This window comes from Micromesistius poutassou, assembly GCF_964030765.1.
Source record: "Micromesistius poutassou genome assembly, chromosome: 5".
In the NCBI taxonomy this organism is placed as follows: domain Eukaryota; kingdom Metazoa; phylum Chordata; class Actinopteri; order Gadiformes; family Gadidae; genus Micromesistius; species Micromesistius poutassou.
Genome location: NC_140275.1, coordinates 4,573,869 through 4,598,005, shown reverse-complemented (window position 1 = coordinate 4,598,005; position 24,137 = coordinate 4,573,869). Strand labels below are relative to the sequence as shown.

The following is a 24,137-nucleotide window of genomic DNA, read 5'->3' as shown; positions in this document are numbered from 1 at the left end:
GAAGACTGCAGAACCGACCAACACCGAACCTTTAATTAATACACCGTCGCACCCAACTGCATTCCTTTAAAACTAAACCCAAGACCTCAACTTCACTTTGACCCCTGACCTTGGCGTCCCCCCTAGCACCTGGAACTCAAAAGCACGTGCAAAGGAACCCAATTTGTTCAGGTTTATTTTCAATACTCTGAATTTCTGTCAGGCCAAACGCACAATAAACTTTCAACAATTATTTTTTCTGCAGGCAAATGCTATTTACCAAGTCGAAACTCTAAACCAAAGATTTCCTACATTAAAAGGAACATGGGCCCAATACTACTTGAAATAATTGGCCTACTCCAAATCCAATACTTTATTTGGACTTGAATGCACTTTCCGTCGGATGGTGGTTTTGTAGTGCCATCTGTTGGTCATGTTCTGCCACTAATATTTTCGACTGTAGTTTGACATCCCATTTAAGTGATATTTTAAGAGTTGGCAAAAAGTAGCGTTGCCAGAGCCTTGTAATTGAGTGAATTAAACAGATGGACTAGACAGTCACCCAATCTTTAACTAGTTTATGTTGATGCTTAGTTTTTTTTTTACCATTTACTGTCCTTAATATTTCCCTTTCTAAACTCAAAGTAATGATTAATACAGCCTACTAATAAAAAACACACAGCTTTTAGTTCCAACTGCTGAAAACTTTTATTTTGTGAAATGAGGGTTAAAATTAAATTAGAATATAAAATGTATATGGTAGACGTGTCTTTGGGAGACGGACACGACGAGTCCGCAGGAGGCCGGTCTCAAGAGGGAGAAAAGTGGGTGGGGGGGGGGGGGGGGGGGTGGAAGTACTATGGCTACAAAATGGTGTCTTAAAAGATGAACGTAATCTCTTGGGACAAGCCTGGTTACTCAGGAAGTCATATGCCGATATATTTATATATAAAAAAAGACAAATGCAGTTAGACATTACAACAGCCCTCCACCTGAAGCGTCCTCATAAACAGTCAGTGCGATTGGCTCTCCTTGCTGGAAGGGGCGTGGGATCACGTGTTTCTGTGTTGCTCTCTCAACATCAATATTCCTTTCTGTCCTCATGTAACATTTTATCCTGCGGTATTGAAAAAGTCAACCAAAAAGAAAAAAAAGTCCTTCAAAAAGATAACGCAGCAACCACAGTTCATGTCCACTCTTACATATACAGTATATATATATATAAATACATACATAAATATCTTACATGTACAACCAATTTGGAAAGGGGGGTATAGAGAGAACGTAAAGAGTTTATGAGGACTTGTGGAGGGCAGGGGGGTTTCGGTTAAACAGACCCTGGTTTCTCATTGTAAGTAGTGTGCGTTTGTTGCATTTACAGCCTACACACAGGGCCATGTGCGCGCACACACACACACACACACACACTCACAAAAACACAGAGCGAGAGAGAGAGCCTTGAGGAGGGTGGATGGGGACACGAGGAGGCGTTACTCAGTTGGCCCAATAAGGAGAACTGCCATAGCTGGACTTGCTGCCCTGAGTCTTCTGCTGCATGCCGCTGGACTGGTTGCGCTGACCGGGACCGCCCTGTAGGGGGAGACAAATCTACTTCAGCAGACACAATGGGCTTTCTCCTAACCAGAGTTAGTTTTACTAGGCACCGCACATCTTGCTAACCTCATCTCCATTTCAACAGGTTTATTGATTAACTGTGGAACATTGCATGCCAAGATTGACGAATACCAAAATATATTGAACTATGCTACCTAAAACAACTACGTTAAGAATCCCCCCCCCCAACACACACGATAAGATAGTCTGGGGTCAACAGGTTGACGTACATCCAGCTAGGAGAGTTTTAGAAAATGGAGTCACTTTCTTGAATAGTGACATTCAACGGGCAGTAGCTGGCCAGGGGCTTGGCGAGCGTTTCTCATACTGAGTGAAGCGGTCTGAATGACGTTACCTGTCCATCCTGAGCCATGTGATGGTGCAGCAGCTGGGAGTGGGGCTGCTGGTGGGGCAGGATGTGCAGGAAGGGGGCCGGAGCGTATCCAGGAGCCCCCCCTGGGTTCAGGGGCCCGGTGCCCCCCAGGGCAGATGGCAGACTGAAGGGCGGGGGGGTTCCTGTGTGGAAGCCCTGCTTGTCGAAGGACTGCGGTTGAAAGAACAGAGGATGAAGAATGGTCCAGGGTAGTAGCCACGTAGTGAAGGCTCATAGTCATACAGCGCATCTCCACACTTCAGCTACAACCACGTCGGCTCTTCAGAATACGGGGTACGTACTAGCCAGCGGGAGTTGAACTCACCTGGGTTTTGTTGTAAATGGAGCCCCCCATGTCAGGTACTCCTCCACTGCTGCCGGAGCCCGACAGCCCTGGAGCTGAGAGGAAGAGTGGAGGAGACGAGTAGAAAGGACACAAGAGTGGAGAAGTGGAAGGGGGGGTAGAAAAGGAGACAAAGAAAACAAACAGGACGTTAATTCACCAGCTCAGGGCCCACCCCCTAAAGCATCTGCAGGAGTTCATTGTTAGTAGAAGAGACGGACAGCCGGTGCAGTGAAAAAGCTTCAGTGAGGAGGGGGGTCTTTCGTTCTCCGCACACAGGCCTCCAGGCATGTGTATTGATGTACATGCAGGTGCAACCGCAAGCATGCACCTAAATGCAGCTCCTTCCAGCTGCGCTGCTGGTCCGTCGTTAAGGAGCCGAAGGCTGAGGCCCGCCGGCCGCCCAGTTGGGGTATGTGTGTGTGGGTGGAAGAGGGGGGTGTGGGTACCTTTCCCTGGGCCGCTGCCTGACGCCTTGGCCTGGGACTGGGCAGAGCTGCCGTACCCGCCCTTATTGTACTCCCCAGCGTGGGCTTGAGACAGGTCGTCAAAGGCTGAGGGGAGGAGGAGCAGGAGGGGAGCAACATGGAGAGGAGAGCAAAATGGAAAAGGAGAGCAAAATGGAAGAGGTGGATAGAGATCAGGAGGAAGAGAGGGAGGGGGGGCAGAAGAGAACCAGCAGGAGGGAAGAGAACAAATGAAGTGAGAGAAAGAAGGGGGGAGAGAGCGGGGGAGAAAGAAGCAATAAGGTAACCTGGCTAAAATGGCTGCTGCTTCTGTGCTGAGCTGTGGCTTCCTTCAGCAGGAGGAGACAAGCTGTGCATGCAGCAAAAGCAAAACACGCCACCCAAACACACAGGGCCCCTATACACACACACACACATGCACTTCCACCTTTGACAAACCGCTGTTACTCTGGAGTCTAGGAATGCCACTTACACATGGCATGGGGACAGCATTAACAGGTCAATGAGTCAAATAAGAATCATCCATGATGTAACCATTGCCTTTGTGTACCATTCCCCCCCCCCCCCCCCCCGACCAATTATATTATGAATATGACTAGAAGGTGCTCAAAATGCCGGACAGGAAATCCCCATCCAAAAGGAGGAGATCTGAGAGCGGCGTGGTGCGGTACCTGTGCCGTAGGCGTGCTGTCCGTAGCTGGGCTGGTGCTGTTGGTGGTACTGGCTGGAGGGGTTGGCCAGGCCCATGCTCTGCTGTTTAGCCGTGGCAGGAGGAACGAAGACCGTGGGGCCGTACTGGAAGGCAGAGGGCACGCCGGGCATGCCGGCGTAGTAGGGCAGTCCTGTGAAGGTTTCCAGGTTTTTAAACAACTAACAAAGACATTAGATTTACCTGAAACATAGAAATAGCCCCTACCCACTCAACACATTATGCCATAATGTCCATCATGCAAGGTCAGGGGAAGCCAAAAACAACCTAAAAACGTCTCTTCACAACTCTCCAATTGAATGTCGCCAGCCTGAAGTTCTTAACTGTATAAGCCAACCTGTGTACAAGCAGTCCCTTACCAGTGTATCCATAGCCTGGGGGGAGAGGGGGGTTGAGGAAGGCCTGGTTCTGGGTCTGCTGGCCCTGGCTCTGTGCCTGGCTCTGGCCTCCAGCCTGGAGGGGCTGCTGCCCCTGAGACGGCACCCCGCCTGTGGACAGGCTGGTGGGGGGGGCCGGGGAGGAAGAGTCTCCCCTGCCAAACTTAGTGGCTTCACCTGGAACAAAGCACCGGTTCAGTCGTTACACACACTTACTACATGGGCGAGGGATTTTGAAGTTCAAGTATTATATAATAAATTGGCTTTGTACCAGAATAGGGATTGTTGGCGAGACCATCTCTACCAGGCATTGCCGCCGTCGTACCAGGGAATGTCATACCATAGTAGTCCTATAGAAGAAAACAAGAAAAACTTAACATTTGGACTGTCTAGAGACCCCTTGTGTATACATGAGTAATCTAGGCAAACTAAGTGATTGTAGCTAGTGCTTCCATGACCCTAGAGACACTGACCATGGGGAGGCGGGACTGGAGCATCTGCAGCTCTTCATATCCATAGATCTGCTGTGGAGTAAAACAGATCTAACCTTTAGCATTGTCAAAGGAGTCAGTCTAAATATCAACACTAACAAGTCTTTCCACGGAGGAGGAGGCAATTATGAATGCAAACATTTGACAGAAAAACATGCATTGATTAAATCACACTGAAGCATTCAACTATAAACAAGATGGCGGGAAAATATGTATACATGTAAATATTCCAGGAGAATACAGGCACTGAATAAGTGATGATTGATCAAAACCTACTACCAAAGCTGACATCAATATGACTTTCTGAATCATGAGAGCATGAGTTACCGGGTAGGCAGGAAGCAGACCCCCAGGGCCCATGATGTACTGGTTGGCCAGCAGGGGGGGCACTCCCTGGGCCAGGTTAGGGGGAGCTTTACCTTGGGGACCAAAGGAGAAAAATAACACATGGAGTTTCAAAAAGCAACCACTTTCAAAAGAAAAACCCCAAAAAAATCCATTAAAAAAAAATCCAAAATCCAAATCCATCAACCTGACCAAAATGATAAAGAGGCATCAGCTGCAGATAAGACTTCAAGGTTTTGGATCCCTAATCAAAAATGTAACAAAATGCCTTCGATAAAAAGGCACACTGCAGCATTATAGTTGGCCGACTGCTTGAGTAGAATCACAAACAAACTCAAATGACTGTTGGGTCCTGACCCGGACCCAAAAGTTTCAGAACACGCACGGTTTCAGAACACGTGCGCTAGAATAACCAAGCATGGCAGTGACTAGTTTGAATGCAGCCTTTGATTTAAATATGAATGGTGTGCTCAAGGGCAAAGGCACAAGAAACTCGACACCATATCAAACCAACCATTTTGCAGCAGTCCAAAGACCAACTGTTATAGGATCACACAATTGCTTGCTTGGGCGACATCTTCCACTTCAGTGTCAGTTTGCAAACAATTCTTTGTCAACAATGCTTGCCATGCCTCCACTGTCAAACAAACGGGTGAACCCCCCCCCCCCCCCCCGGTTAACCCAACAGAATGACCAGTGGTCACCCCCCCCCCCCCCCTCCACTCCACTCCCCGGGTAACAGACCAGGACTGACCAGAGGTGGGGAGCAGGGGCGCTGTGCGGCCGCCCGTGGCTGACAGAACGCTGTTGACAGCATTAGAGCCGTTGGCGGTGAGGCCGGGCGCGCCCCCGGGGTGGAGGCCGTTGGAGCTGCCGCCGCCCATGTGGACCATGGGACTGGGGTGGACCGGCCCGCTGGACAGCGACGAGAAGCCATGCATGCTACCGTCCTCGCTGCTCATCTGAGGGGAACCGGTTAGAGGGAGCGGTTCAACAGCAGTCACATAAGGTTAGGTGATGACTCATACAACCTCCTGAGACTGAAATTCCTGTTTTGGATGTTGGTGGCAACCATTTTAGTATAACGCAAATAAGACAACGGCAGTATTGTGTAATAATTAAAGTGTGTAACTACATTTCAGAGTACTTGTGAAGCAAATAAAGCCATAAACAAAAATATTAATCCAAAATTGTTTTGTAGCTATTTTTCCGACATCTTACAGATGCATAATATATTAAGTTGATTGAAATTTTGAAACTCATGCTGTGTGTATTGCGTTGGTGTTTCCTTACAGTGAGGCTGGAGCTCGTCACGAGTGCAGATCCAGATGAGTGAGTGCTAGTCATGTGACTGATAACAAAAATAAGATGTTAAAACATTAGAATCTAAACCATGTTCTTTTTAACCATTTCTTCATTATCAAATCAAACCCTCTTAATGGCCATTGGAGATTCAGACAACGAATAATTCCACATAAAATGCATTCAGATATGTGCTTGTAACCATCATTATCTCCAGCGTAGGCCAGAGAGGGGCTGTGACCGTCTCACCTGCTGAGGGAGGGGAGAGGTGCTGGGTGCGAGGGGGTCACTACAGGGGAAGGGATGTGGTGGGTGGGGCCACAGTCACTGGTCATCACAGGAGACTCCGCCTTCACCACTCTAGATGCAGAAGACGTACCTGGTGAACATGGAAAAAAAGACAGGAGAAATGAAAGGCTTACCCCTTCCACGTCCACTTCTACAAGTAGCATCCACTAGCGCTGTCATTCAATCTGTGAATGTGCTGACAATCTGGATACTTACAATCCTGGGCGCTCTGTGTCTTCATACCATTGTAGCCATTCTAGAAGACAAACGATAGTTATGTTCTTAGAACTCAAGTTCTAGTAATATAGGCTACGCCATCCATCTATGCTTCGCCATCTATGCTTCGACGCTCCTTTGCCAGTGTGCACGGGACAAGCCCATGACGGCGTAGCTCACATTCATATAAGGCCTCAGCCGTCTGCAGACATTTTAAATGACACATGTAAACAAACCAAAGTAAGGGCTCACCGTCAGGGCTCCTGTCACTGAGGGCATGTCTTTGTTCTGGGAGAAGCCCAGATGGGGGGGCAGGGACCGGGGTCCGGTGCTGTCCACCCGGCCCATAGAGGGAGCCGAGGGGGAAGCCCCCGCACTGGGCAGACCCAGGGAGGGGGAGGGAGTGGCACTGGGTAAGCCCAGGGACGGGGAGGGGAAGCTGGGATCAGACACGGCCAACGGTAGCGTAGACATGCTGCTCATAGGTTCACTGGAAGACAAAATAATTACATTGATCAAAGTAGTAATAATAAAAGGCCCACACAGCACAACCAGCCGCAATTGCTTTCTAACTGCAGCAGAAATATGCCCTGGCAGTCATGTTTGTTACACTGTTCATTCAGTGGTCTTTGGCATGCATACTTAGTATGGTTATTAACTAACAAATCTGTAGATATGAACTAAAACATTTCCTTTGCCCAAGAAAGGATATAGATTAAATTAGTATGGACTGACCTCACTTCTTACAAAAGACCTGAACCTATGAGGTCACACTTCCGTCACAGTCAAATAGCATGCCTGCCAAATGGTACACATGCTCGCTCTGAGGAAGCACTGATTAGCTAATTTCACACTTTAGGCGCAGCATTTTTTGATTGCAACTTCAATATATTAAATGAGAAATTCAGATAGGCTTTCAAAATGATCCAGTTAGAAACCAAGTGGAGCCCTCTTACCTGACAGGTCCAGGCTTGGAGAACAGGCTGTTTTGGGACTGCTGTGTGGGGACCGACATGTGGGCTGCAGGTGGTGCTGCTTCCCTGGCAGTCTCTGTCTGGCACATATCCACCGAGCCGGCACCGGCCTCAGAGCCAAAGTCCAGCGCTCCAAACTGCACATTGAGACCTGACACGTCCGTGGAGCCCGGCATCTCCACCGCTGAGGAAGGGATCTGGTCACAACATTTGAGGAAAGGAGGCAGTGTTGACTAGGGATCCACCCATATGGATTTTTAAGGGCCTTACTGTGCGTTCACACCAAAATAGACAATTTTCGCCTGTTCGCGCGAAGCTGCGTATGTTGTTGCGCGAATCGTCGAAATCTGTTGCTGTGCTTATTGTGTGCACTGAAATGTGTCGCGGGGTGAATTTTTCGCGGAGCGTTTTGCCCGCCAACGGTCATTCATGCCAATTCATTCTCATCAACCATGGCCGAGATGTGTGTCTGTACCTGTTGTGGAAGAGGGAGAGACGTCGGAATGCCCGTAGTTTATGGGTTAATAATATAATCCGGAGGGGCACACCGTTTGTGCCCTGATATTATATATATTGTATAAATTATATGATAGATATTTATATATTATATATAGATATAGAGCTCCGGGAGTCGCAAACGGCAACAATCACTTTCTCCTCCAAGCTGCGGTTCACTGAACGGTTGAACGGTGATTGGCTGTTTTACGTTATTTCACCCAGGGAGTGAACTGATTTGCTGTTACATGACGTCACCCAGGGAGTGAACGCTGATTGGCTGTTTTACGTTACTTCACCCACGTTACCCACAGGGAGTGAACACTGATTGGCTGTTTCAATGCGAATGCCACGATAAAGTTGAAATATTTCAACTTCTGCAAAATCTGTCGCTCATTCGCGCGACAAAATCCACGTGAACGCGCCCGCCTGTCTTGGGGAAAACTGTCGCCCCGTCAATCAAATCTTGTCGCGGGTCCCGGCGACAAAAATTTTCGCCCGATACGCGTCTCTACGTTCACTTTGCATTGAAACTTGTCGCGGGGCGAAGTGCGGTGTGAACACACAGCTAGCTGATGACTGATACGCCGATACCGATTTTCTTGAGCCGATACTGCTTTTGCTCCCTCAATTTACATCATAAAAATGACACAACGATGATAACAAATGATACAAGTCTCAATTAAAAAAAAATAAACTTATTGAACTGTCTGTATATCATGCCGGGACAAAATAAAAAAAATAAAAAAATCTTTGAAAAAAATTGGCCGATGCCAATACACGTAAAAAACAAATATTGGCAGATAATGTCAGCCAGACGATATATCGGTGGATCACTAGTGTTGAACATGAATGGTTGATTACTTAGTGGAGGTGTTGTTAAGTAGGTCAGCTGGGGAGGACAACCCCTAGCATACAAATTTAAGCAGTTACTCCCACGATGTTATCAGGTAGTGAAATGACATTTCATGTGTGAATGTCATGTTGGGCTCCATGTTAATAACCTAATTTTCTGCAGCCAAGCAGCTTCTTCTTATACATTGTATTACACGAGGCGTGCATCAGGCCTTACCTTTGAAGGAAGGGGGATTCTGCGTTTCTGGGTCTTCATCTGTCTCTGTGGGGGTTCTGAGATGGGCGGGTCCATGCCCTTCACGCCTGGTGAAGCTCCGTCTCTTGCGGGAGGCAGCGAGGACTCGTGACCTGAGGAACAGCCTCTGGTTAGTTCAGCTCCCAGGGTCAGAGCCAGAGATCAACTCCTAAGCTTCCACCAGTAACCCAGGGAAACGCCTCATGAGACGTCCCGTCAAAGAGCAGCCAGTACCTGGTTGGGTGGGGACCTGCGGGGCGTGCTGCAGGGCCGAAGGCTCCGCCGCAGGGAAGACGGACTGCTGCTGCTGCTGCTGCCGCTGGCTCAGCTGGCCCAGCACGGCGGAGGGCTCGGGCTGAGACTTCAGCTCCACTGGAGGAAGGACCAGACAAGATCCTCATTCTAGATCCATGTTTATATTAACTGCATCAGCTGTTAACCATCTACTCAAGCTAAATAGAGAAACCAGCACCAGGATATCTGTGTTACAATTAAACAGTTGTTTTGTATTCACGATTTCATGCTCCAACATTCATCATGTCTTAGTGCTGTACGGTATATGAACGTGAATACCGGAATTATGTTGGGCCACGATATGGATACGCATTTTGACCTATTTTGTTGAGCATGCATTCTTTGAGTGAATGTAGCAACAACAATTGTGCGTATGCAGCAGCTGTTCGCCAACACAGTAAACAATAACACACAAAAATACTTTGCAAGTTGTGTCACCGTGTTGTTTCAGCCAGAGGTGGCAACACCAGCAACCTGGTGAACCACCTCGAAACAATGCATTTCAACCTGTTGAACCACCTGAAAATGCATTTCAACCTGGTGAACCACCTGGAAACAATACATTTCAACCTGGTAAACCTGGAAACAATGCATTTCCGTCAATATGATGAATGCACTCTAATGCACCCAACAGTAAGCACTGGAGCACGACCCGAGACAAGCGATCACTCCGCAATCATTTAGCCGCCATTCACTGCCAGTGTTACACACGTTCCCAAATGATCTGGTTCCTGATCGAGTGCATGTGGCACAAGCATATTAACCAGATGAAGCAGCGCTCATGTCAGAATATTCGTCTACATTTTTCAAAATAGTTCCAGGGCATCTTAAAGTTTGAAGTGAGGGTAAGTGTGAGGCGATAGGAAGTTGTCAATACTAGGGGTGTACGGTATAAACGGTACAGAAAGTAGACCGGTGTGAATTTTCACTATGGTATGGATTTTGACAATACCGTGACACCGGTGTGACTGGTAGACAGTGTTGTGTGCAATGCGTTAGGTGTTCATGTAAAAATAACTAAAAATAACTACTTGTTCATGTAAAAAGTTACACATAACTACTGAAAATATGGTATAGGCCTATATGGGAAAATACTAACGAAATGTAGTTCCTTTTTTCAATTTGGCGCAACGTTACTTTTCCCAGGGACAGATTTGACAGCGATATTGCCTTCTCAGGCAGTCTGCTATTGCGCAAGCACACACGCAGCAAGCACGCAGCCGCGCAGCGTCCCTTCACAAGCTCTCATCCCACACAGTACGAGACAGACGCTGGTAGTGTGAAGCTGTCTCTGCATCTCAGACATCACTTCCGCAGGCATTTTCCAAAGCTTGCAACAAAAAAAGCCAGCGGTGGAACGAGATAACAAACGCCGTCACTGTTTACCTGTGTATGGACTAGGGCTTTGACTCTGAACTTCGTTATTCGAATATTTAAAAAAATTACAATATTTGAACGAATATTAGGCAGCCCTTAATATTCTAACCTTTTATGGGCATTATTTTTTGTAAACGGTAAACGGTTTTTGTAACCGTGATATAAAATGTAGTCCATACCGTACAGCCCTAGTCCATACATCATATTTCCAAGGAAGGGTACCAAAACCTAGTATTAACAGTCCCTCGAGATGAGTAATGACACTGCATTATCAATAGGCTCCAACATGGAATGTAGAGGAGCTGCATAAAGTCCCAAAGCCTTTTTGAAGGAAGAAAAGCATATGCCTTTTTATCCAGAATAAACTGCCGTATGGCGGTTTTACAAAGCCCTCAGAACCACAATTCAAACCCAAGCCGCTGAATGACGCACAAATAAGCTCACTGTATATTTGCTTGCAAATACATTGCTATGTAAAAAGTCTTCCATCTTTCAAACTAGATTTTTTATTTAGTTCAGAGGTTCAGTATTGGTTATTCCACAGATCAGTGTTCAGATATGTGCTTGAAAATGACATCATCACCTCCTTGTCCATTAAAATGTAGCATAGATTGGCGCCAACATTAAATAATTTTTGAATAATGCTTTGTATCTCGTTATTGTTGGAAATGGGTGTCTTACAGAGTACTACATTAAAAGGCAGCTATAACACGTGATTATATTAAATATTTGTCTTAAGACTGCAACAAACTGGATTCGATGGACGCTCTACATTGCAAAAGTATTTTTGGTCCTAGACCACCGCGACGACCGTTCTTCACATGGTTCGTGCAATGATAGGCCACATTACTATTGGGGGGAACATTTTGGCTGGGGCTGGTTTAAGACATCTGGTTACCTGTTTCCACAACGTTTTAGACACAGTCCAGAAATACAGCGGCCGACTATAACAGATTAACCACTACCTACAGACAGTTTATGGTATCTACAATGTCTCTAGTAGGATCTAAGTTTTTTTTTGTAACAGGAAGCATCCGATATTATAGATGCCGTTTGAGTTTGTTGCCATCGTGCTTTCATTTTCTCCTGTGTTCTTTAAATTTTACATGATATTTAATTTAATCCATGTTAACTTTATTCATGTTGAATGTCTGCACAATAAACAAACTATTCAGGTTCATACTATGTCCAATGCCTCAGTCTTTCTTGATATACAAGGTTAAAATACATATTTTACCTTTAACTAAAGTTAGGTAACTAAGAAAGTCTACTAAAATGTGATTAATTTATTTTGCTCATATACCGTGATATAATACCAATACCATCGGGACAGTGAAAAATACTGTGATATGAATTTTAGCTAATAGCGCCCACCCTATGTCTGCAGTTAAATCTATGTATAGAATAAACATTTAAATCTGTTTGAGTGCCACTAGAAGTGAAGGATTGACAAAAGGCAGAGTTGGACTCACAGTGATGTGCAGAAAGGGCTCCGTTGTCCATAGAGGAGGAGGGGGCAGGGCCATGGTGTGGGGATGCCTCTTTGACAAAGCCGCCGTTGCCAGGGGTGACCATCTTCTGGCTTGTCCTCTGGCCAAGCCTTGGGCCGTTCAGTTGCTCTGGTATCCTGACATCAGGGGAAGGCTTGGCCGTGCTCAGAGAGCCAAACCCAGATCCAAGCACAGAGGACTGCAGGGAGAGAGAGACAACCCCCTCAGGAAATGTGCAGTACTGCAAAACACCCATGTTTGTAGTTTCAGGACATCTTAAAGTTTGAAGTGAAGTGTGAGGTGACAGGAAGTTGTCCATACACCATATTTCAAAGGAAGGGTACCGAAACCCGGTATCTGCATAATGACACTGCATTATCAATAGGCTCAAACATGGAAAAGGAAGGAGAAGGAAGATAAGCATATCTGCCTTTTTATCCAGAATAAACTGCTGTATGGTGGTTCTACAAAGCCCTCAGAACCACAATTCAAACCCAAGCCACTGAATGACGCACAAAGCGCACTGTATATTCTCTTGCAAAACAGCCTTATGTAAAGGGTTCAATTTTAAGATTTTTAAATTTGTTTTTTAAACTAGATATTTATTTAGTTCAGAGGTTCAGTATTGGTAATTCCACAGATCAATGTTCAGATATGTGCTTGAAAATGACATCATCACCTCCTTATCCATTGAAATGTAGCCTCATCCAAAATTTATTTTGAATTCATGAATTTTTTGAAAGTCCTGTTTAAATCTTTGTCTTTCTTTTGGTTACTGCAGAGCTTCAACGTAAAGCGGGGACCCCACCAGACGAGCCACAGAGCATTGCGTAGTAGAACGACAAGTCAAAAGAGTACATCTTGCTCATCGTTTATTTCAATGGCTGGCCATTGATAAAGGTTTTGAGCAGTGCTGTAAGTTACATTGCTGCTGAATGGCGCCACCGGTGTGAGCGCCCTCATTGGAAGCACGACACTTAAGTCCCAATTAAGACGCGGCTTTGAACAGGGTTGTTTACCACAAATTATCATGAATCTAAAAAGTGGTTTGTACATTGTGCAGTTTCAATGAAATCACTGTCCTTTTATAGCCTAGCGATTGTTAGTACTTGCACTTGGTTCTATGAACATCTTTACTGTACCGACAGCGACATATTGTTTCACTTCTTATGACGAATGTACTTATTGTAAGTCGCTTTGGATAAAAGCGTCTGCTAAATGCCCTAAATGTAACTCGTCAAAAATAAAGAAAAACAAAGGAAAGAGAAAAAAGCAGATATGCTGATCTTCCTTCAGGACTGTTAAAACACTTTTCTGCAGGTCAGCTACATGTAAACCCATCCTTGTTGCTCTATGCCACTGCCTTTTCTTTTGTCAATTATATTTATTCATTTATTGTAGCTTGAAGAATGCTACATATGAGAAATAATGAAGTGTCTTCAATCAATTTGTCAATTTGTTTGTTTTTTCTAACTCTTTTCAGTAGTTAAAATCACAACACCAATCCCTACTTATTTCTTTGTGCCTTGGGTTCATGGTGGTTCTGGTAAGGGGCTTTGCCAGGGCAACCCAGAATTCCTGTACTAACCAGAGAGGCATGTGCATAGGAGGTGTTGGCAGAGGCAGCATGGGCGTAGCTGCTGCTGTTGGCGGCGGCGTGAGCGTAGCTGTGTGTAGCAGTGCGTCCATTGTGGTGGGAATTGGTGAACACCAGGCTTTGGCCCAAACCGTCGACGGGCGCGTCCACCATAGCCCCCAGGTCGGACTCCACCGAGGCCCCCGCCACTCCCGTCTTGGCCATCAGGCTGGAGAGGTCCACGCTGTGGAGCCAACAGAGCCTTGAACGGCAACGCCACACAAACTCTGGCCATCGGCCGTTTTATCCCATCTATCTCATCTTTTATCCCGTCACATGCGAGGACTACTCCTTAAAAGGTGTGTGCGTCTTAAGCCATGCTGCATGACAGAAGACTGAAATCCTAGACTATTATTTTTGGTCATTTTCACTCAAATACAACATATTTTCGGGTTGGTTAATATGAATTCCTCTCTTACCCATGTCCAGGGGTGATGTGGTTTTCTGGAGCGGAGGACGCCGTGAACACTTTGGTCTCAGACAACTAAGAGAGAGTGAGTCATTAAACACATGTCAAAACCCTGTACAGTTAATAAACCATAGCACACTAGCACGGTCACATAAAGATAAGAGGAATAGGGTAGCATATGTTTATGCATGATAATATCATTGGACAGTGCATTACATCTTCGTTCCAGTCTTCTGAAGCCCAGTCTTCCAGAGTTCCTCTCCAAGCTAGAGTAAATCAAAGTTAACCATGGTTAGTTCATAAATGTACGCTTGAGTATAGAACATAATCTGCTTCTAATCATTCAGCAGGAGGTCTAAAGTCAACCACCATTCAAACCCAAGCCGGTCAATGACAGTATCCGTAGAAGCGTTCATTCGAAAGATATTACCTTTCCAAAAAAAAAATCTTTGAAAAAGGCTAATCTTTGAGATTAGACAGGACAGGAGAGGTTCAGTATTGTTAATTCCACAGATCAGTGTTCAGATATGTGCTTGAAAATGACATCATCACCTCCTTGTCCATTAAAATGCCGATCAATACTTTTCAAAACCAGACTAATCTCAGTTCTGAACTGCTTGATTAATTACTTTAATTATTAATTCCATTTTGAAATACCTCTATAAAACGAAAGACAATAATTGTATGTGTTGTGTCTGATGCACATCGCCATACAGACAACATAGTTTCCAACTGTGAGACTATCATTCGATCATAAAATGATATTGCTGCAGCCGTAGTTATCTTACCAGTTCCCTCAGCACCGTCGTTGCCGTCAGTGTCCCACGTTTCCTGGCGAGCACCCCCGGAATGAGCCGTGTAGTCCGCCGGGTTGAAGGTCCTTCAGAGGACCCAATGGGAAGGTAGCATACATGAAACGTGGGATGCATGGATGGGACAAGTAACTCAGGTAAGAAGTTTGCATTCCCACTGCATCAGCTTAGCGTTTTTATTTAGTTAAGAGGTTCAGTAATGGTAATTCCACAGAACAGATATGTGCTTGAAAATGACATCACCTCCTTGTCCATTATCTATTTCAATGGACAAGGAGGTGAAGAGATGCTCACCCCATTCCCTGGGACGAGAACCTGTAACCAACAGCGCATGTACAGTATGGGGTTCAATAAGAGATCCTCACCCCATTCCCTGGGACGAGAATCTGTAGCCGACAGCGCCTCTGCCTCTGCCACGCACTCCGACTCCTGAGATGAAACACAAAGGAAGCACTTTGAATTGAGGACATATGGGTTAATGTAAGAGGGCAATACGGTTTAGGGTTAAAACTGACAGGAAATGGGGCTGATTACCCTCCAGTGTGTACCAGCATAGTAGAATACAAGGCCAACCAAGGGCATCTCATACACAATCCAAATCAGTTACATACTAGGGATGTTAACCATGTGTCGACTCAACCATCGATTCTCAACTCGTGCTCAAGTCGACTCTAAAAATATAAATCAGATTGTGTGTGTGTGTGTGTGTGTGTGTGTGTGTGTGTGTGTGTGTGTGTGTGTGTGTGTGTGTGTGTGTGTGTGTGTGTGTGTGTGTGTGTGTGTGTGTGTGTGTGTGTGTGTGTGTGTGTGTGTGTGTAAGTAATCCATCCCTATTACACACACACTTTATCCGTTTGCCATGCATATCCTGGACTCTGGCTTAACCGTCCAGCCCTGATCATACTGGTCAACATGCTCTGGTTCTCCTGCACTTTCCTTGAATACTCTGGACCTCCATTGAGGCCAATTGCATCAAAGGCAGCTGCACCAGCCCACACATGTTCCAGTTCTCTCACCAATAAGTGGTCAGCTGGGGCAGGGGACCGTACCTTATACCAATGTTATATTTTAGTATTTCTGGAAGATGATTTCTCATAGTACAAACAAAACGCTACTGGCAACTACTGGTGTAACCCCTGCTTGAGTCTGTTCAATATTCAGTCCATCCCAAAGATATGATGGGGTTTTATAAATCCAGTTGCATGTTTTCAGCATGGAGTCTCACCTCTGCCACGCCCCCTACGACCACGGTCACCCTCTCTCTCCCCAGGAGCCACCACCTCAAAGCCGTTCTCCTCTGACCGCCCTGAAACCACACAGAGAAATAGATCAGAGAAAACTCTAAATCACAAACATTTGAATTCAAAGGTGTGATTATGAGCAGCCTTGCCACTTCAAACTCACTGGTCAATTCAATTCAATTACTTATTTAGTGTTAAACATAACCATGGGGAACCAAATGCAGTATACAGTATGTAACGTACACATACTGATTTGATTCATTAGGATCCCCATTAGCAACACACCGGAGTGAGAGCTAGTCTTCCTGGGGGCCGAAACATAAAATATAGACAATCACTTGTTTGACATTGTCAAACAAAAATAAAAATAGACAAATAAACAGTATGATTAAAAAACATCAGAATTACAAATATAACAAAAGTAAAAAAGATATGAAGGCTAGAAAATGAAATGAAAACATGAAAAATGTACATACATACATGTGGACCAAATGTTTTTTTTCAGACCTTTTAAAGTTGTATTTGCTATTTATGCTAGAACGTATGTTTTTTGGTAGTTCATTCCATAATGAAATTGTTCTGTAAATTATGGTATTTTTAAGTAGATTGGACCTCGATCTGGGTAAAGCTAGATGTCCGTTACTTGCTCCTCTAGTGCTATGACCGTGTCTGTCAGACACACTGACTAAACCTTCAGCAAAGAAGGCGGGTCTTTTGCAATTTATGACTGACCTTAGGAACAACAAGAGATTAAGAGATCTTTTGTTTTACTGTGAGCCATGAAAGGCTAGTATGCATTACTTCAGTGTTAGTCAGTGCATTTACATGACACTCATGAAAGTCGACTTATTGGCTTAGTCCAACTATGATTGGATTACTAAAATGCATGTATACACCTTAGTCGAGCTATACTCGAATCAAATTGGGTTACTCATAGTCTAATTAAGACCCCTAGATAATGCGATTCATAGTTGAGCTAAGCGTGCATGTACGGAGTCGAACTGGATTATGCGTTGAATTGCGTTCTGCACATGCTTGAGATCTTTTCCCGGGGCTGTGAGCCGGAAGTAGAAGGAGACGATAGTCGTGTTGTTGTTGTTGTCGCCGTCGGATAAGGGATAACGAGAAACAGGGATTTATTTAAAAAGGTGGCACAGACGATGGAGGAAGCCGGTGAATGTAGTTACCCCCTATAAGAATTGTGTCCCGGCCGCGGGAGTGAGCATGGCATGCACACAGACACTACGCTTTGATTTCACCCAAGGCTGAATTAAAAGTACATGTTTTTCTAAATGTGGGTCATCAACGAGGTTGCAAAATAGTAACTTCGGGCACATCTGTCAAAATAAATGTTTTTTATTTGTTTATTTTTTTCACCCGACGTGTTTACGATCTTTATTCATTCATTGCGCCGTGGCGGGGAATGCCGTATACGGACGGGTGGCAGAGGGGCTGCTTCAGCGGGAGAAAGATGTTTTCAGTAGACAGCTGTCAACTCACTTTGGGTCTGTGATTTATTTTAAAAGCTGGCGCAGAAGATGGAGGAAGCCGGTGTCGTGCCAATGTAGTTAACCCCTATAAGGAGTGTATCATCATCAACATGCATTCAGTACACACTACGCTTCGATTTAACCCAAGGCTGAATTAAAAGTACATGTTTTTCTAAATGTTGCTCATCAACGAGGTTGTAAAATAACTACGATCTTTATTCATTCATTGCGCCGCGGCCGAACTGATGGGGGTATTCTCTGATATTATGAATCTTACAGACTGCGTCAGGTTCTCCGACTCTCTGGTACTTCCACAACAAGTAAAGACTCCTAGTCGGGTTTATCTCGCCCATGGGGAAAAGGAATTGGGGGAAATTAATTTAGGCTTTGACTCTCTGAAGTCCAGATTAAAACGAACATGGAGGAGAAAGCGATGTTTCAGCAGACAGCTGTCAGTTCACTTCGGGTCTATATAATTTCTCCGACGCTCCATTGTTCTGACCTCTCGGTCGTATGCAGACTCCTCTACCCGGCAGAGCAGCCGGAGGAGTTGGCATACGACCGAGAGGTCGGAACAATGGAGCGTTGGAGAAATTATATGGACCTGAAGTGAACTGACAGCTGTCTACTGAAAACATCTTTCTCGAATGCCGCCTGAGTTTGTTGTTGCTGGTGACGTAAAGAGGTCAACAGGTGGCTCTATTACCACTAGTTGAAATGGGCACAGTGCCACCTATCGTACCGGAGCATGACACGCTTCGGCCAATGAATTGATTTACTCACCGCCATGTATAGGCGGACAATTGCAGTTGTCCAATTGAGGAGCATAGTCGAGCTATGGCTTTAATCGAATTAAGCTGTGCATGTCAATGTACTGAATGTGAACGGAGCAGCTCAGTGCCAAACGGGCTGCTTTGTTCTGAGCTGCCTGAAGTTTATGCAAGTCTTTTTTGGTTGCTGATGACCAGATAATTGTACAATACTCAAGGACAAGACCAGAGCATGTGCAACTTGTTTGATTATAGAAGGTGTAAGATACTGTACATACACATGGCCTTGCTAGGAGAGTTGCATATCCTAACGGAGTTACAAGGGATGAAAACTTACAAATATGAATACAATTCAAAGCTTCCATGCTTCTTTATTTATCTTTTACTTTTTTTGTAAATGCACATTTCAGAAGGTCTTTCCAAACATCGAAACAACTGTTCAAATCTGACGTTGCCTGAATTAGGTCAGGTACAGACTGGCTATGTGAAGGCTGTGTCAGCATCTGCACCCAGTATCAAATAAAACATAATTTGTAAGGCTTTTGAAAAAGGCAAATCTTTCAGATTGGACAGTACAGGTTTTTATTTAGTCAAGAGGTTCAGTATTGGTAATTCCACAGATCAGTGTTCAGATATGTGCTTGAAAATGACATCATCACCTCCTTGTCCATTGAAATGCCTTCAATACTTTTAAAACCAGATTAATCTGACAGTTCTCAACTGCTTCATTATGATTACTTTAATTATGAATTCATTTTTAAATACCTCCATAAAACGAAAATACAATAATTAAATCTGTTGTGTCTGATCGCCATACAGACGTCGTTTCGAACTGTGAGACTGATTCATTTGTTCATAAAATTATATTGCTGTAGCCATAGATATCTTATACAGGCATATAGCAGGATAACAGGCCATCATTAAAAGTGCTTCCAGTGACAACAAATCCTGACAGCTCAGTCATTCTTACCCTTTATCAAACTGGTATAATGTACAAGCGTGTCTCAAAAAGCTGCTTCTGGCTAAAAGCGTGGAGGTACATAGCTTAAAGACATAATGCCTAACGAGGACCATCACCTGGATGATAAAAGGTAGTGCTTAACGGCAAAGTAACGTCAACTAATTATGACTGTACTGAACAACAACCGTGTCATGTTGCAATGTTTGAAACTAGTAAAGGATACTTTAATTGTAATATTTTGTGCAACCACAAAAAAACAAGGATAAGTTATTATTGAGCTGTTTAACTTGGTGTTAATGGATCAGAAAATTTAACGACATCGTGGATGTGCATCAGTCTAAAATATAGAAAACCGTAAAGGCAAAAAACTTTTCTTAAAGAATATTAATATGCCAAATATAAAATGCTCTTTCACTTCTCGTCAGCTTTGGATTTCTATGCAAAACATCCCTCCATAATTAATGTTTATCCAGAGAACCTTCAGATTGACCTTCTTGGGATGGATATGATTCTGTGAGCAACACCAGCCCTCCCAGCGTACTGACCGTCACGTCCTCTGCTGATGCCCCGACCCCTCCGGTTGGCTCCACCACGAGCGCGGCTGGCCTCCCGCTCTCCTCCCCTCCTCTCCTTGTTCTCCTTCATCTCAGAGGGCCCAGCCTCCTTCCCCACACTGCGCCTCTTCCCCACCGTCTCCCAGGAGGTCTGACACACACACACACACACACACACACACGCACACGTCTAATCAATGCAGCCATGCTTTCTCAGTGTAATAATTATTTATAATATCCTGGATACACATGGACAGGCTGGATGTGTAGTAAGTTAAGTGCAGATTTGGCCTACAATGGATGGATGCATAAAATATCTGCATTTGTAATAGAGAAGATCATCCAAGGCCTCATGACAATCAAACATAACATTTAACGTTTCATTAAAAGAATGTATAAAATACTTGAATTACTATGAATAACTTGTATTTCCCATACTTTATAGAACCTGCACAATAATGCCAGACTGTAAGAATAACAATTCAAAGGAGAGGATTGCAGCCTCATCAAATAATGAGCTTGTGTAGGCATGTTGGAAAATATGTTGGTAGGTACCAAACGTCTGTGTATGTGTATATTTGGGTCTCTTACTGTGTCTGAGGGGCTCTCCAGCAGGAAGTTGATGGCTCTGTTGACATCGTCATTGCAGTCGTGGAGGGCTATCCCACACTCATCTTGGGTCTTCCCACTCACTTCAATCAGCTGTTACACAAGTCAATGCACAAGTCAACAAAAGTGTCATTGAACAGGTACTTTCAAATAGTACCAAAAACGTCAAAACCCAAAAATGTAACTAATAAAACCCATATTACCTGTTTGACCTTGTCCTCAAAGTCAGCATCCTTTTTTTCAAAGGTTACCTGGGCCAGACGAATCTGATCTGCCGTAGCCTAAAAATAAAAGTGTTTACTGATTAGTTAAGTGGGGATATTCGTGCAGGAATATATACAATCATTCATTCGCATTAATTAAATATCGGCAGTATTAATGTCCAGTTGCATATGCTGAAGCAGCAGTAAAAATTTAATGAGGAACTATGCTTTTGGAGATAGCGAAGAGTATTTAAATCCAGAAACCCTCCAAGAGTAAAAAAAAAGTTCAGAAAAGTAGGATATGTATACCATGAGCAGTTATTTGTACCCTTCCCACACACAGCTTGATAACATTTCCTACCGTAGTCAATTTTAGGAAAACAAAAGTTAATAATAAAGCCATCTTTATCAGACTCACAATACGGGGCTTTGACTTCTGAACTGCTGTACTAAAGACAATGGCATTAGACATGCAGACAAGCGTTATTCAGTCACCTGGATTTGCTTCTGTGTGGTTTGTGTGTTGGTGGGCAGTGTTCTTTCCCGCGTGGCCCGGGCAGGACTGCTCACCACTGAAGTCATCATATACAGTATATACAAAACAATGTATGTACAAAATAGAAAAAATCTAGGAGGGAGACAAGACAGAAAATATAAAATGAGCAATAGTGATATGTAATATAAAATTGATTCATTGCTATATTATATCGTTTTTCAAACTTTATCCAACAACTAATAACATGTATGACTGAAGTCCTTTACTGCATTATGAATACACAAGAAGGCTCCATGTAAGACTAGAGCCCCATCTGTCGCACTACCACTGGTTAAATTTAGACATTCAAGAGGGGGCAATGTGGTGTCAATTTACACCCTCTTACCTCCCTCCTCTCTACACACAGCAAAACACATGAAAACTTCACCCCAAAAGACCCAGATAAATATTTCAGACGAGCACCTTGATCAACCACTGAGCTTTACGTGTATGGTGGAAGATGAGGAAGACACTGGGCGATGTGTGTCTCACTAGGTGTGACGCAGTTGTTCGTAGCGTGGCAACGCAAACATACACACGACTATAGCACACATGTATTTCTGTACGTTACATCACCGCCAAGTTATTGTTGGATATTTGGGTATTTTACAGTTCAGAGAGCGACACCCTGCCTGAGGACGTCAAATGACCAAAGTGTCATCTAAAACTAGATGGACCACATTACCTCAGCTCTAACACGGTTTCTGTTGAGCTTTGCTTGCCAACAAAGTTTATCCACTACAAACTCCCGAGTAAAGCTGATCGGGATACGCGAATGTATCTGCATTAGTGGCTCCGACACTCGCCCATTACTAGCAGGCTTATGTTAGCTTCATGTTGGCTCGTTGTTTGTCTTTGTTCACCATGGTCCTGGTAAATAACAACCATCTACTGCCCGCCTTTATTATGAACCACGGAGAGCCACCACCCCACCAAGCTACTGACTGGAAACAGCAGACAACTAGACGGACGATTAACCAAAATATAAAAAATAAGATTGACCAAGGAGGAGGACTCCTTTGTGTGACTCAGTAGCTAGTACAATGCTAACGTCTTTAGCTAAAGTTAGCAACAGGCTACAAACGTTAGCTTGACTACTATAGCTAAAACTGTACAGTAACGCCTACAAATACAATACAACACATTCAAGAACATTTTCGCTCGCCGTGTATACTACTATTTTATCTATGTTACGGAGATCACTGTGTGTGTTTAGCTGTTTTACAAGAAGGTGATGAAGGAGCGTCTGGCCTGTCAGTGCTAGCTGGTAGCTCGTCCGCTGCATGTGTGCGGGCCGACGGGACGACGCTAAGCTACCAAGGCTAGCTACCAAGCTAGCGAGGAAACTCCCAAAAAACGGGTGGAAACTTAAGATGCGCCGATAACAAAACGATTGGTTTTATTGTTCATATTATAAAGTTATAAAATAGCTTATCGTTCACGTTAAGAAAAGGCCGATTTATTATCGTTTAAAATAGTATATGTTCATACCTGCTAACACGCTTCGCTCAGCCAGCAGCAGATGCCGTCACGTGACCAACCGCGCCGTTGTTTAACGTCGAGAGAGCGGACAGGCCAATCAGAACCCGTCTAGCAGGACAGGTCGTCGAGAGAGCGGACGGACCAATCAGAACCCGTCTAGCAGGACAGGTCGTTGAGAGAGCGGACGGACCAATCAGAACCAGTCTACCAGGACAGGTCTTCGAGAGAGTGGCCGGGCCAATCAGAACCCATATAGCAGGACAGGTCTTGAGAGAGCGGACGGGCCAATCAGAACCCGTCTAGCAGGTCTATTATAAGTACACATACATATACATAAGTACATATACATTCGTATACAAAAGTACTCATCAATACGTGTATATATACTCATACATACTGTACGTAAAAATACGTAAACATGCGTACACATACAAAGTATACATAAGTATACATATTAATACATAAGTACCATACAAACTTATACATATACATACTCATACATACGTACATAGATATACGTACACATACACATACAAAGTATACGTACGTAAACATACATATGTATACATACTAATAAATACAATAAATACATACAAACATATACATAAGTAAATATACACAGTATACAAACACATACATACACATACGTATATGTATTCATACATATGTACATAAAAGTAAACATAAGTACACATACTCACACATATGTACATACATACATGCATACACAAACATACATATATATACATATACATAAGTACACATACGTAACCATACGTACACTTACTTATACATAGTATACTGTACATACATAAAGATACTCATACACACATACATATACAAGCATACACCTAGCTAAACATATGGATACATATGTACACATATGTAAATATAAGTTCACATACATACGTACCAATACATACATATACATATGTAAAGAACGTAAACATATGCATACATATGTATACTCATACATACCTACACATATATATATACTGTATATATACATACGTACACATACGTAAACATATGTAGACAAACATATAAAAATATACACACACATAAGCGTGTAAGGGCAGTGCAAGTACAATATCTTCAGGAATTGTAAGATATCTAGTTTTAAGTTTTTGTTTCATATTTGTGTTCATAACTTAGGCAATCAGTCCGCCACTCTCAACACACACAGACATTCCTCCTTTCAGAATTGATTT

General features: G+C 43.9%; 1 protein-coding gene and 4 non-coding genes across 7 annotated transcripts; all 5 read right to left on the bottom strand.

The window, feature by feature from the left end:
• Nucleotides 1-668: 668 nt before the first annotated feature.
• Nucleotides 669-23,036, bottom strand: LOC311343081 (ubiquitin-associated protein 2-like). 3 transcript variants are annotated; one of them, XM_084467944.1, is made up of 29 exons: nt 22,936-23,036; nt 21,405-21,537; nt 20,910-20,987; nt 20,689-20,799; nt 20,089-20,248; nt 16,307-16,387; nt 15,447-15,510; nt 15,058-15,149; nt 14,486-14,535; nt 14,280-14,344; nt 13,813-14,044; nt 12,207-12,423; nt 9,298-9,435; nt 9,046-9,176; nt 7,461-7,675; nt 6,757-6,994; nt 6,505-6,544; nt 6,250-6,379; nt 5,992-6,049; nt 5,453-5,660; nt 4,681-4,772; nt 4,336-4,386; nt 4,134-4,212; nt 3,845-4,039; nt 3,448-3,618; nt 2,759-2,863; nt 2,292-2,365; nt 1,949-2,137; nt 669-1,569 (listed from the first exon to the last, which is right to left on the bottom strand). In XM_084467944.1, exons 2-29 carry the CDS (start codon nt 21,492-21,494, stop codon nt 1,474-1,476), a joined length of 3,450 nt encoding a protein of 1,149 aa, XP_084324070.1. In that variant the 5' UTR covers nt 21,495-21,537; nt 22,936-23,036; the 3' UTR covers nt 669-1,473. The 3 variants fall into 3 exon arrangements, with proteins under 3 accessions (XP_084324070.1, XP_084324071.1, XP_084324072.1); XM_084467945.1 differs by having other exon boundaries at nt 4,336-4,383; XM_084467946.1 differs by lacking the exon at nt 2,759-2,863.
• LOC311344113 (small nucleolar RNA SNORD121A) lies at nt 6,141-6,220 on the bottom strand. The gene has a single exon (XR_014633583.1). It is a non-coding gene; the product is annotated as a small nucleolar RNA SNORD121A (small nucleolar RNA).
• Nucleotides 12,834-12,912, bottom strand: LOC311344114 (small nucleolar RNA SNORD121A). The gene has a single exon (XR_014633584.1). It is a non-coding gene; the product is annotated as a small nucleolar RNA SNORD121A (small nucleolar RNA).
• On the bottom strand, nt 14,750-14,830 carry LOC311344111 (small nucleolar RNA SNORD121A). The gene has a single exon (XR_014633581.1). It is a non-coding gene; the product is annotated as a small nucleolar RNA SNORD121A (small nucleolar RNA).
• LOC311344112 (small nucleolar RNA SNORD121A) lies at nt 19,172-19,250 on the bottom strand. The gene has a single exon (XR_014633582.1). It is a non-coding gene; the product is annotated as a small nucleolar RNA SNORD121A (small nucleolar RNA).
• Nucleotides 23,037-24,137: the final 1,101 nt, after the last annotated feature.